The sequence below is a fragment of the Bos javanicus genome, chromosome 7 (assembly GCF_032452875.1).
Source record: "Bos javanicus breed banteng chromosome 7, ARS-OSU_banteng_1.0, whole genome shotgun sequence".
NCBI classification, from domain to species: Eukaryota; Metazoa; Chordata; class Mammalia; order Artiodactyla; family Bovidae; genus Bos; species Bos javanicus.
Genome location: NC_083874.1, coordinates 13,388,482 through 13,401,072, shown reverse-complemented (window position 1 = coordinate 13,401,072; position 12,591 = coordinate 13,388,482). Strand labels below are relative to the sequence as shown.

At 39.9% G+C, this 12,591-nt stretch overlaps 1 protein-coding gene across 1 annotated transcript; it reads left to right on the top strand.

Annotated features, from left to right (window-relative positions):
* The first annotated feature begins 7,093 nt into the window (after positions 1-7,093).
* LOC133251971 (olfactory receptor 7E178-like) lies at positions 7,094-9,817 on the top strand. The gene is made up of 2 exons (XM_061424741.1): positions 7,094-8,100; positions 9,287-9,817. The coding sequence occupies exons 1-2, from the start codon at positions 7,193-7,195 to the stop codon at positions 9,339-9,341; spliced, it is 963 nt and encodes a 320-aa protein (XP_061280725.1). The 5' UTR covers positions 7,094-7,192; the 3' UTR covers positions 9,342-9,817.
* The last annotated feature ends 2,774 nt before the right edge of the window (positions 9,818-12,591 follow it).

The window sequence follows — 12,591 nt, the reverse complement described above, 5'->3', positions numbered from 1 at the left end:
CAATGTTCATCGCAGCACTGTTTATAATAGCCAGGACATGGAAGCAACCTAGATGTCCATCAGCAGATGAATGGATAAGAAAGCCTGGTACATATACACAATGGAGTATTACTCAGCCATTAAAAAGAATACATTTGAATCAGTTCTAATGAGGTGGATGAAACTGGAGCCTATTATACAGAGTGAAGTAAGCCAGAAGGAAAAACACCAATACAGTATACTAACGCATATATATGGAATTTAGAAAGATGATAACAATAACCCCGTGTACGAGACAGCAAAAATGATGCTGATGTATGGAACAGTCTTATGGACTCTGTGGGAGAGGGAGAGGATGGGAAGATTTGGGAGAATGGCATTGAAACATGTAAAATATCATGTATGAAACGAGATGCCAGTCCAGGTTCAATGCACGATACTGGATGCTTGGGTCTGGTGCACTGGGACGACCTGGAGGGATGGTATGGGGAGGGAGGAGGGAGGAAGGTTCAGGAGGGGGAGCACATGTATACCTGTGATGGATTCATTTTGATGTTTGGCAAAACTAATACAATTATGTAAAGTTTAAAAATAAAATAAAATTTATGTTTTTCCTTCTGGCTTACTTCACTCTGTATAATAGGCTCCAGTTTCATCCACCTCATTCGAACTGATTCAAATGTATTCTTTTTAATGGCTGAGTAATACTCCATTGTGTATATGGTATTTAGAGAGATGGTAACAATAACCCAGTGTACGAGACAGCAAAAGAGACACTGATGTATAGAACAGTCTTATGGACTCTGTGGGAGAGGGAGAGGGTGGGAAGATTTGGGAGAATGGCAATGAAACATGTAAAATATCATGTAGGAAACGAGTTGCCAGTCCAGGTTCGATGCACGATGCTGGATGCTTGGGGCTGGTGCACTGGGACGGCCCAGAGAGATGGTATGGGGAGGGAGGAGGGAGGAGGGTTCGGGATGGGGAACACATGTATACCTGTGGCGGATTCATTTTGATATTTGGCAAAACTAATACAATTATGTAAAGTTTAAAAATAAAATAAAATTAGGAAAAAGCAAAAAAAAAAAGAGTATAGGTTACATAGCACCAAAAAATAAATAAATAAATAAATAAATAAAATTAAATTAAAAAAAAAAAAGAAAAACAAATTTTAAAAAATGAAAAAAAAATAAAAATAAAAATGCGCCTGTCTCAAAATGTTCCTACAGTCTTTTGGACTCTGTGGGAGAGGGAGAGGGTGGGATGATTTGGGAGAATGGCATTGAAACATGTATGAGGGAGGGAGGAGGGTTCAGGATGGGGAACACATGTATACCTGTGGCAGATTCATTTTGATATATGGCAAAACCAATACAATATTGTACAGTTAAATAAAATTTTAAAAAATAATAATAATAAAATAAAAATGTTCCTAAATGTTGATGTTGCTACTTTGATGGTCACACACAAGGACCACTCTTTGAAAGCATTGACCACTATGGAGCATGGATAATTAACTCATCCATTGGTTTGTACATAACCCAGTATACTTCCTGGGCAGATGGTGACCCAGATCATCATAGCTCTGCTGGCAGTTCAAATCCATGAGTGAATTAAGCCTCTTCATTGTCAATGGATCCTTAAAAACCTGTTCTAACTTTATTTTCATTTCTATGCCCTACCATTTGAGTTCTTATCACAAAATCTGTGTTCTAAATTTTCTGATTAACAGTAAAATTACTAAAAATCATAATACTGAAATGGGCTTCCCTGGTAGCTCAGCTGGTAAAGAATCCATCTGCAATGCAGGAGACTCTGGTTCAATTCCTGGGTCGGGAAGATACACTGGTGAAGGGATAGGCTACCCACTCAGCATTCTTGGGTTTCCCTTGTGGCTCAGCTGGTAAAGAATTCGCCTGCAGTGCAGGAGACCCGGGTTCGATCCCTGGGTTGGGAAGATCCCCTGGAGACAGAAAGGCTACCCACTCCAGTATTCTGGCCTGGAGAATTCCATGGACTATCCATGGGGCCACAAAGAATCAGACATGACTGAGTGACTTGCAATTCACTTTCACTTTCAAAATACTGAAATAATCATTATTATAGTCTACCACCACCACTAATAACAGAGTTATGGCTATTGTTAGGCAGCTATCTCAGCATCTACTTATGTTAGCTAATTTCATTCTTTCCATACACCTATAAGTTGGGTGCTTTTCTCATGCCCCACTTTACCATAATTTCACTTAAGTATAAGATAAGTTTATATTATACATACATGGATTCATGGTGCTTTTGAAGTGGTGAAGGGATTTGAACTCAGGCTTCCAGATTTTAGAGTTGACCTCATGCCACCATGTAATATGACCTCAGAGTAGAAAAGGATTATGTGACTTGAAGAGTCGATCAGATTCCATCACTTACCTTTTGAAAACTTCCAATTGAATAAAGTCCCAAATAGTTTTTCTGATTTTCAAGATCTCATTTCTGGCCACAAAGATGTTGAGTTATTGGGCTGAAAGCATCTAAGAGGATTCACACTCAGGACCTGAGGTCAAGATTAGAATATGTTACCTGCAACTCCAAGCTCTTATGACTATGGTCATAATATATGTGAGATAAACCACATGACTTTGTTAATGAGACTATCTTTCCCCCCAATTACTTGAAGATAAGAATATTTTTCTCATGATGTGAAAAAGTAGCACTTTTTTTTTTTCTTTTCAAAACACAGCAATTGGAGAAGGAGCAACATGCATAGGGTTTCGGGGGGGAAACTGAAGGAAAAAAAGCAATAATTTGTTAGTTTCTAATTTCTTAAAATGAGAAAAACTCAATCTGCCAACACAAACATCCAGAAAGGCTGAGCTTTGTTTTTTTTCTTTTCCATTATTGTTTTTTAAGGGATATTGAATATAGTTCCCTGTGCTACACAGTAAGGCCTTGTTTATTCATTCTATTTAATATATACACTAGTTTGCATCTGCTGATTCAAATTCCCAGTCCATCCCTCCTCACCCTCCATCACCAGGATTCAGATTTCATCTTTTCAGCCCTCTCTTGACATCTCACCACCTTGCACTGATAGAAGTCAGTTGTCCTGTTGTCAGAAGCCCATTTGATAAGAACCTAAGGGAGTCCTCTGGCCCACAAAGGATTCAATCTTACCAATAGCCATGTAAGTGAGCTGGCGTTCAGATACGCTTCCAGTCAAGATCTGACAAGACTATATAGCCCAGGCCAACATTTTGAATGTAGACTCTCTGAGACGCCTAGAAGTATTTAAGCAAAATAACAGAATGCATCACAATAAACAGTGTGCAATATAACAACATACACCAACTGAGCAGAAAAAGTAGAGCTAAATTTTAAACTAATTGAATTGAAATATTTTAAATTTCAACAGAATTAGAACTAGAATTGGAACTGTCACTCAAAATAGCAAGAACCATAAATTTCCAAGGCATAAATTCCAAAACCCCATAACAGGACTGTTAAAAAAAAAAAAAAAAAACAGTAGTAAGCTCTCAGAGATATAAATTTTAACTAGGGAAACAGAAATACTATCAGAATTTTGGTATGGAAGGCATGCATATGTGTGGGTGAAGTTGCTTGAATAGTGTCTGACTGTTTGCGACCCCATGGACTGTAGCCTGCCAGGCTCCTCTGTCCATGGCATTCTCCAGGCAAAAATACTGGAGTGTGTTGCTCTGCCCTCCTCCAGGGGATCTTCCCGACCCAGGATTGAACCCGCATCTCTTGCGTCTCTTGCATTGGCAGGCTGGTTCTTTACCACTAGCACTGCTTGGGAAGCCCATGGAAGGCATAAATCTCTCTAAATTATATGACTAATCAAAGATTTACAGATATAAAATCACATATTGCTTTCTCTCATTGAAGAAATAAGTGTGTGAATTTTATAGTGAAACAAACAACTTGGAACTCAAAGGTAAAAAGTAGAGGTCAACCTCTTCTTGGGAGTCAGAAGGGTCTAGGTCCTTCCTTATACATTCACTTTTCTCCTTTTTTTCTTCCATGAAGTTAGCAAATCCTCAGAGACTGAGAGGCCATGGGCCAATTTGGCTAATTATCTTCTAGCTGCATGGAGGTCTCCAGGCTGCATCACTGTAAATAATCAACCTGTGCTTCCTAGCCCTTCAGTTAGCCAGCTCCAGTCCAGTGGGTTCTATATCTGTGTGTCTCATTCTCCTGGAGATGTTGTCTGCACCAGGAAGCACATACCTGAGACTGTCTTCCTGCATGTTCTGAGGACAAACTCTCAGCCCTTATCCAACACCAGGTAGGGGAGATGTAAGACATCTGCATCCCTTAGTCCTGCCCCAGCAGAGACACAGCACAGCCTAATGAGTGCCAAGTGCAGTGGGAGACACTGAATGCAGGAGGGATTGGGGGAGCCTTGTTTTCTCATCATCAAAGCAGAGGACAGATAGGATAGCCAGTAGAAGGACACTAAAATGGATAGATAAGCTCAGAAGACTAGGAAGTTGATGTTGTTTCTGGTGGGGAAGCTAGAACTTTTATTTAAATGTCTATTTTCCTCCCATAATTATTCTGTCTTCCGTAGGCATCTTTTTTAACTCGAGCAGGTAATTGTTTTCTCTGAAGTACCCTCTGGGCTTCCCCTGTGGCTCAGTGGTAAAGAATCTGCCTGCAAATCAGGAGCCTCAGGAGACGCAAGTTTGATCCCTGGGTCAGGAAGATCCCCGGAGGAGGGCATGACAATCCACTCCAGTATTCTTACAAGCAGAATTCCATGGACAGAGGAGCCTGGCGGGCTGCAGTTTGCGAGGTCACAAAGAGCTGGACACGACTGAAGCAACTTAGCACAGCCCAGCAAAGTGTCCTTCAAGTGCTTCAAATGATCGTGAAGGTGATAGTGATGAAAATCGTGACAATAACCACAAAATATCACAAAGCCTTATGTAGGAATTCATGTGCCAGGCTCTGAACTAATGTTTTTCTGTGACTTGTTTTGTTTTACCTGCATTGCTGCTGCTGCTGCTGCTGCTGCTGCTAAGTCGCTTCCGTCGTGTCCGACTCTGTGCCACCCCATAGATGGAAACCCACCAGGCTCCCCCGTCCCTGGGATTCTCCAGGCAAGAACACCGGAGTGGGTTGTCATTTCCTTCTCCAATGCATGAAAGTGAAAAGTGAAAGGGAAGTCGCTCAGTTCTGTTCGACTCTTAGCGATTATTACCCCCCAAAAGAGAGCAACACGCTTTATTATCATCTTACACTTGAGGATAGGAGCACATCTTAGGATAGATATTTTAATGTAATTTCAATCTTGCCCTGTGGTAGAGAGGAGGTAAAGTCCGATTTGAATACATACAGCGAAATACCATTTTGTTTGTTATTATTCAGTCGCTAAGTCATGTTGAACTCTTTGAGACCCCAAGAACTGTAGCCCATCAGGCTCCTCTGTCCATGGGGTTTTTCCTGCTAAGAATACTGAAGTGGGTTGCCATTTTCTCCTCCAGGGGATCTTCCCAACCCAGGGATTGAATCCCATTGCAGGCGGATTCCTTAACTGCTGAGCCACCAATGAAGCCCAAAACTCCCATTTACAAGACACCTAAACAGATTTCTCTCCTGCCAACCCAAACTGCATTCAGGGAGCTGAATTTAAAAGAAACACAAACTCTCTGTAAGAAAGAATTTATACCTATGGCTGATCATGTTGAGGTTTGACCGAAAACAGCAAAATTCTGTAAAGCAATTATCCTTCAATAAAAAAATAAATTAATTAAATGAGAAAAAAAAGAAGAATTGGCTTGAAAATCTCTTAAACTGGCATGAGAAGCCCACTTAATGTTGAGAATTTGTTTGGTCTTAAATTTTTTGATGGTTCATAAGAGGTTGGATCTGCTGAGAAATCAACCCTTCACAAACCTTTAGGATTAAAGATATATCATAGTTAAGAAGTGTTACCTAGCCACTACAAACAAACAAACAAAAAAACAGCAAACAGTAATCTCAATTTCAGAACTTTCTCTGAGACTATTATAGTACCGATAGAAAAATATTCTGTAATAAGAAAAGCAAATTCAGGGTCTTAATTAGAGTTTATTAATTAATCATTGGTCCATAATATATGAATGCTATCCTCAAGATCAGTGATAGTGTATGATTTTATGCTTTAAAATTTTATAAAGCAATTATCATTCAATTAAAAATAAATACATTTTTAAATTTTAAAAAATAAATAAATTTTTAAAAAAGAAAAAAAATGTATAGCCAGTAAGAATTTGCTGTGTGAGGAATTTTCTGTATGACTCAGGGAACTCAAACTGGGGCTCTGTGACAACCTAGAGGGGTGGGAGGTGGAAGGGAGGCTCAAGAGGGAAGGGACATATGTATACCTATGGCTCATCCATGTTGATGTATGGCAGAAACCAACACAATATTATAATTATCCTTCAATTAAAAATAAATAAATTAAGGAAAAAAGGATATTAAAAATGCATTTATAGAAATATGAAGTCCACTAAGAGCAAATATTTATATTTGAGTTATATGTGTGACCACAACACACATTTGAGTGAACACATATTTCCACGGAAGATAGATGTCATAAAACCAAATAAATATGAAAAATCTCTAGAAGTTAATTTAAAAAACAGAAATGCTATCTGATTAAGAATTTTTTAAAATTTATACCCCAGAGAGTGGTTTTAGCTGTTTAGGACTACATTACAAATTAAGAGAGTTTCAAAAAAAAGAAAAATTAAGAGAGTTTCTTGTACAGCATTCATATAAGATACAGTATATTTGAGTGTTTTTTAGTGTCCTTTAATTAGAATGACTTTTCTAAGAGAGAAAAAACTTTTACTATAGATTTTTCCTTCAAAATTAAGGGGACACATATTACATCACGTTCATGGATTTATTATGTCAAAAAGTCCTTACTTCTCTTGCATTCTTTGGCCGCATGCCTCTAAAATAGGTAAGTAAAGAAGCAAATGAGTAATTAACCTCTGATTAAAAAAGAAGCAAATGATATTTGGGGCCTCATTAAAGATGGGCTCACAACTGAGAAATCTTGCTAAAGTTGCTAGGCCATGTGGTCATCAAGTGTGAATATTTTATTTGTTAATTGCTTAAATCCAAAGTATGGACACTTCTCTGGGTGCCTCTACATTTGTTTTGTTTATTCAACACTCTTCTTTTCATAAGGTGCCCCATCTACATGGAAAAAAATAATTTAACAGGTGTCTCTGAATTCCTTCTCTTGGGCCTCTCAGATGATCCAGATATGCAGCCCCTCCTCTTCGGACTCTTCCTGTCCATGTACCTGGTCACTGTGCTTGGGAACCTGCTCATCATCCTGGCTGTCAGCTCTGATTCCCACCTCCACACCCCCATGTACTTCTTCCTCTCCAATTTGTCCTTGACTGATGTCAGTTTCAGCACCACCACCATCCCCAAGATGCTAGTGAACCTCCAGACACACAGCAAATCCATCACCTATGCAGGCTGCCTAACTCAACTGACCTTTTTTTCTCTTTTTGCTTTTTTGGAGAGTCTCCTTCTGACAGTGATGGCCTATGACCGGTTGGTGGCCATTTGTCACCCTCTCCACTACCTGGTCATCATGAACCCCCGCTTCTGTGGCTTGTTGGTCCTGGTGTCATTTTCCATCAGCCTTTTGACCTCCCTGCTGCACTACTGGATGGTGTCACAGCTTACTTTCTGTGAAGAAGTGAAAGTTCTTCATTTCTTCTGTGATCCTCCTCAACTATTCAACCTTTCCTGTTCTGACACCTTCATCAATAACATATTAATCTATTTCATTGGTGCCATCTTGGGTGGAGTTCCACTCTCGGGGATCCTTTACTCCTATACTCGAATTATTTCCTCCATTCTAAGAGTCTCATCTTCAGGTGGGAAGTACAAAGCCTTCTCCACCTGTGGTTCTCACCTGGCAGTTGTTTGTTTGTTTTATGGAACTGGCCTTGGGGTGTACCTCAGCTCAGCTGTCTCATCTTCCCATAGGAAGGGTGCAGTGGCCTCAGTAATGTACACTGAGGTCACCCCTATCCTGAACCCCTTCATCTACAGCCTAAGGAACAAGGACATAAAGAGTGCCCTCTGGAAGATTATTATCAGAAGAACCTAATTTCAATACCTGTGTCATATGTACCTATATGTGTGTGTGTGTGTATATATATATATATGTTCCTAAGACTGGTAAAGGCAGTAACAACAAATCTGTGCACCAAGTGATTCTGAATATTCAGTCTCACACCATATATGTACCTCTCTGTTTATATATTTTTCCTATTAAAATAGCTCTAATGAAATTGGAATATTATTTAGTCACCCAGTGTGAGTCATAACCATTCCAAGATTTTGCATACCACATCACTACACCTTTTCAATTTCCTTATGTATACACAGAGCCCTTGGTCCCTGGCAGTCTTGTTTCTATAGTTACAAAATAAATGCAGCTCTTTGTTGTTGTTGTTCAGTATCTCCGACGTGTCCGACTCTTGCGACTCCATGGACTATAGCATATCAGGCTCCTCTGTACTCCACTATCTCCTGGAGTTTGCTCAAATTCATGTTCATTGATTTGGTGATGCTATCTAACCATGTCATCCTCTGCCACCCACTTTTCCTGCCCTCAATCTTTCCCATCATCAGGGTATTTTCCAATGAGTCAGCCCTTTGGATCAGGTAGCCAAAGTATTGAAGCTGCAGCTTCAGCATCAGTTTTTCCAATGAATATTCAGGGTTGATTTCCTTTAGAATTGACTGGTTTAATCTCCTTACAGTCCAAGGGATTCTCAAGAGTCTTCTCCAGCGCCACAATTCAAAAGCATCAATTCTCTGGTGCTCAACCTTCATGGTCCAACTCTCAAATCTGTACATGACTACTAGAAAAACCATAGTTTTAAGGCAGTTCTATTTCCAGTTTTTTAAGGAATCTCCACACTGTTCTCCATAGTGGCTGTACTAGTTTGCATTCCCACCAAGAGTGTAAGAGAGTTCCCTTTTCTCCACACCCTCTCCAGCATTTATTGCTTGTAGACTTTTTGCTAGCAGCCATTCTGACTGGTGTGAAATGGTACCTCATAGTGGTTTTGATTTGCATTTCTCTGATAATGAGTGATGTTGAACATCTTTTCATGTGTTTGTTAGCCATCTGTATGTCTTCTTTGGAGAAATGTCTATTTAGTTCTTTGGCCCAGGGAAAGAGACACGTGTACCCCAATGTTCATCGCAGCACTGTTTATAATAGCCAGGACATGGAAGCAACCTAGATGCCCATCAGCAGATGAATGGATAAGAAAGCTATGGTACATATACACAATGGAGTATTACTCAGCCATTAAAAAGAATACATTTGAATCAGTTCTAATGAGGTGGATGAAACTGGAACCTATTATACAGAGTGAAGTAAGCCAGAAAGAAAAACACCAATACAGTATACTAACATATATATATGGAATTTAGAAAGATGGTAACAATAACCCTGTGTATGAGACAGCAAAAGAGACACTGATGTATAGATCAGTCTTGTGGACTCTGTGGGAGAGGGAGAGGGTGGGGAGATTTGGGAGAATAGCATTGAAACATGTATAATATCATGTATGAAACGAGTCGCCAGTCCAGGTTCGATGCACGGTACTGGATGCTTGGGGCTGGTGCACTGCGACGACCCAGAGGGAGGGTAGGGGAGGGAGGAGGGTGGAGGGTTCAGGATGGGGAATGCGGGTATACCTGTGGCGGATTCATTTTGATATTTGGCAAAACTAATACAATATTGTAAAGTTTAAAAATAAAATAAAATTAAAAAAAAAAGAAAAACCATAGTTTTGATGATATTGACCTTTGTCAGCAAAGTGATGTCTCTTCTTTTTAATAGGCTATCTGTGTTTGTCATAGCTTTCCTTCCAAGGAAGGAAACACTGCTCTATTTCTTGTTATATATTGATTCTATACTTTTCCTTTTATTATTCCCTATTTGTCATATGTATCTATATTCTACCATAATGATCAACGCATCCAATATATTATTGCTCGTTAATAATCTTTTTGTGAAAATAAAATTAGAAAAAAAAATAATCTTTTTGTGAAAATAGAATGGGTATTTAATTTCCAAATCAGAGAAATTTGAAATTAAAATAGGGCACTATGAATACTGAGTTTACATAAGCAGTTATCAATTGGGACTTTCCTAGGAAAACTGGGGTATATGCTTCCCAAGGAGTAGAGAAGAGACTACCTACCAGAGAAAAATTGATTCCAAAATTTTCTGATAAATCTCCTTCCCATTCCATCTAACTTCTCCCCAATCATATTACTTAATGAGACATAAAGGGACAAAACACTGAATGATTCCACAGCTAAAGTAGTCAAATTTAAAGAGAATGATGGTTTTGGGATCAGGAAAAGGGGAGTTAGTGTTTAATGGGCACAAAGTGTCCATTAGGGGAAGATGAAATAATTCTGGAGACGGATAGTGGTGATGGTTGCTAACAATGTGAATGTACTTAATGCTGCTGAATTGTACAATTAAAAATGGGGAGCTAAATGTTATGTTTTTTTTCTTACCACAACAACAAAAAAATCTCCTGTCAGGAATAAGAGATGAATTGCTCCAAATTTGGGTGTTAACCCTCAGGAATCAACTCCTAGAGGTAGCTGCCTCAGCTTCAGGGAGCCCACATCTGATGACTGCATAATGTGAGGTTATAAGCATTGGGCTCCTTTCCCTCAACTGCAGCCAACTCTAAGGGATCATCTTTATAACACCCTGGTAGTTTTCATAGTACTTTGAGGGTCTTCAGCTTGGCTTGACTTTTCCACTGCCCTTTCATGCTACAGAGAGTTTGCCAAACCACAGAGTCTAGGGAACAGTTCTCACAAGATTGTCTCATTTCAGACACCAACACAAGTGCAGTGGTTCCCAGAGTGACTCTCACTCTGGGCATCTTGGCTCCAAATTCAAAAAATATAATAACAAAAAACATAAATCTCCAAGACAGAAAGCCCAGAACTCGAGACCAGGACTATAGAAAGAAAAATATGACAATGCCAGAGACATAAACCTTAACCATGAACAAAGAAATACTATCACATTCTTGGAAGAGACCAAAATCTCTCTAGGTTTCATGATTAATTCAGTGAATTTATAGACATAAAATCATGTATTTCTTCCCCTAATTGAAACAAAATGTATCTGAATTTGATGATGAGAAAATAAACTGGAAGGCAGAGGTGAGGAGTACAAGTCAGCCTCTTCCAGGCTCTACTGGATCCTTCCTAATACATTCACTTTTTTCCTTCTCCTCCTCCATTAAATTAGCAAACCCTCAGGGATTGAGAGACCATGACCAGTTTGGCTAATTATCTGCCCCGTGCATGAAGTTCTCCAGGCTGCATCACTGTAAATAATCAGCCTGTGCTTCCCAGCCCTTCAGTTAGCCAGCTCCAGTCCAATGGGATCAATACCCATATGTCTCATCCTCCCAGAGTTGTTGTCTGCACCAGGAGGCCCACACCTGAGTTTGTCTTACTGCCTGTTCTTAGGACAAAGCTTCAGCCTTCATCCAAAAGCAGGTAGGGGACAGGCAGCTAATCTGCAGTGCTCAGTCCTGGTCGAGCGGAGGGACAGCCCAACCCAGAGAGTGCCAAGTGCAGTGGGAGACACTGAATGCAGGAGGGATATGGGAGACTTGTATGCTCATCATCAAGGCAGTGGGAGTTATGATAGTCAGTGGGAGGCCACCAAAACGCAAAGATCAGCTCAAAGCCTACGAAGTTTATGTTATTGTTAGTGGTGGGAATTGTAGAACGCTTATTCAAGTTTTTGTTTTCCTTCCACACTGGTTCTATCTTCCTTGGGCATCTTTTCTACTACCAGGAAACCGGTCCTTCTAAATGTCGCCTAAGTTCTCCAGATGATCTTGAAGGTGATGGTGATGAAATGATGACAACCACAGTATTACAAAGACTTATGTAGGAATTCATACGCCAGAGGCTGGAGTAATTTTTAAGTATAGTTTGTTACTTTATTTGCATTGAAAGTGTGAATGTTTTAGTCACTAATTCATGTCCAACTCTTTACAACCCCATGGACTGTAGTCTGCCAGGCTCCTCTGTCAATGAAATTCTCCAAGCAAGAATACTGGAGTGGGTTGCCATTCCCTTCTCCAGGGAATCTTCCCAATCCAGGGATCAAACCTGGGTCGCCTGCATTACCGGCAGATTCTTTACCATCTGAGCCACCAGGGAAACTGCAAGAATACTGAAGTGGGTAGCCATTCTGTTTTCCAGAGGATCTTCCAAACCCAGGGACTGAACCCAGGTGTCCTCTATCGCAGACAGATTCTTTATTCTTTGAGGCAACAGGGAAGCCCTTTATCTGCATTCCCATCCCCCAAAAGAAAGCAACATGCATTATTATCATTTTCAACCTGAGGATAAGAATTTTAACGTTAATGTAATTTTGTTCAGGCTCTGGTAGAGAGGAGAATAAAGTCAGATTCGAATGCAGACAGTGACACTCCATTTTTCAAGGCACCTTGACAGTATTGTCACTTGTGACACTCCTTTTATAGGGCAAAAGTGACACTCCGT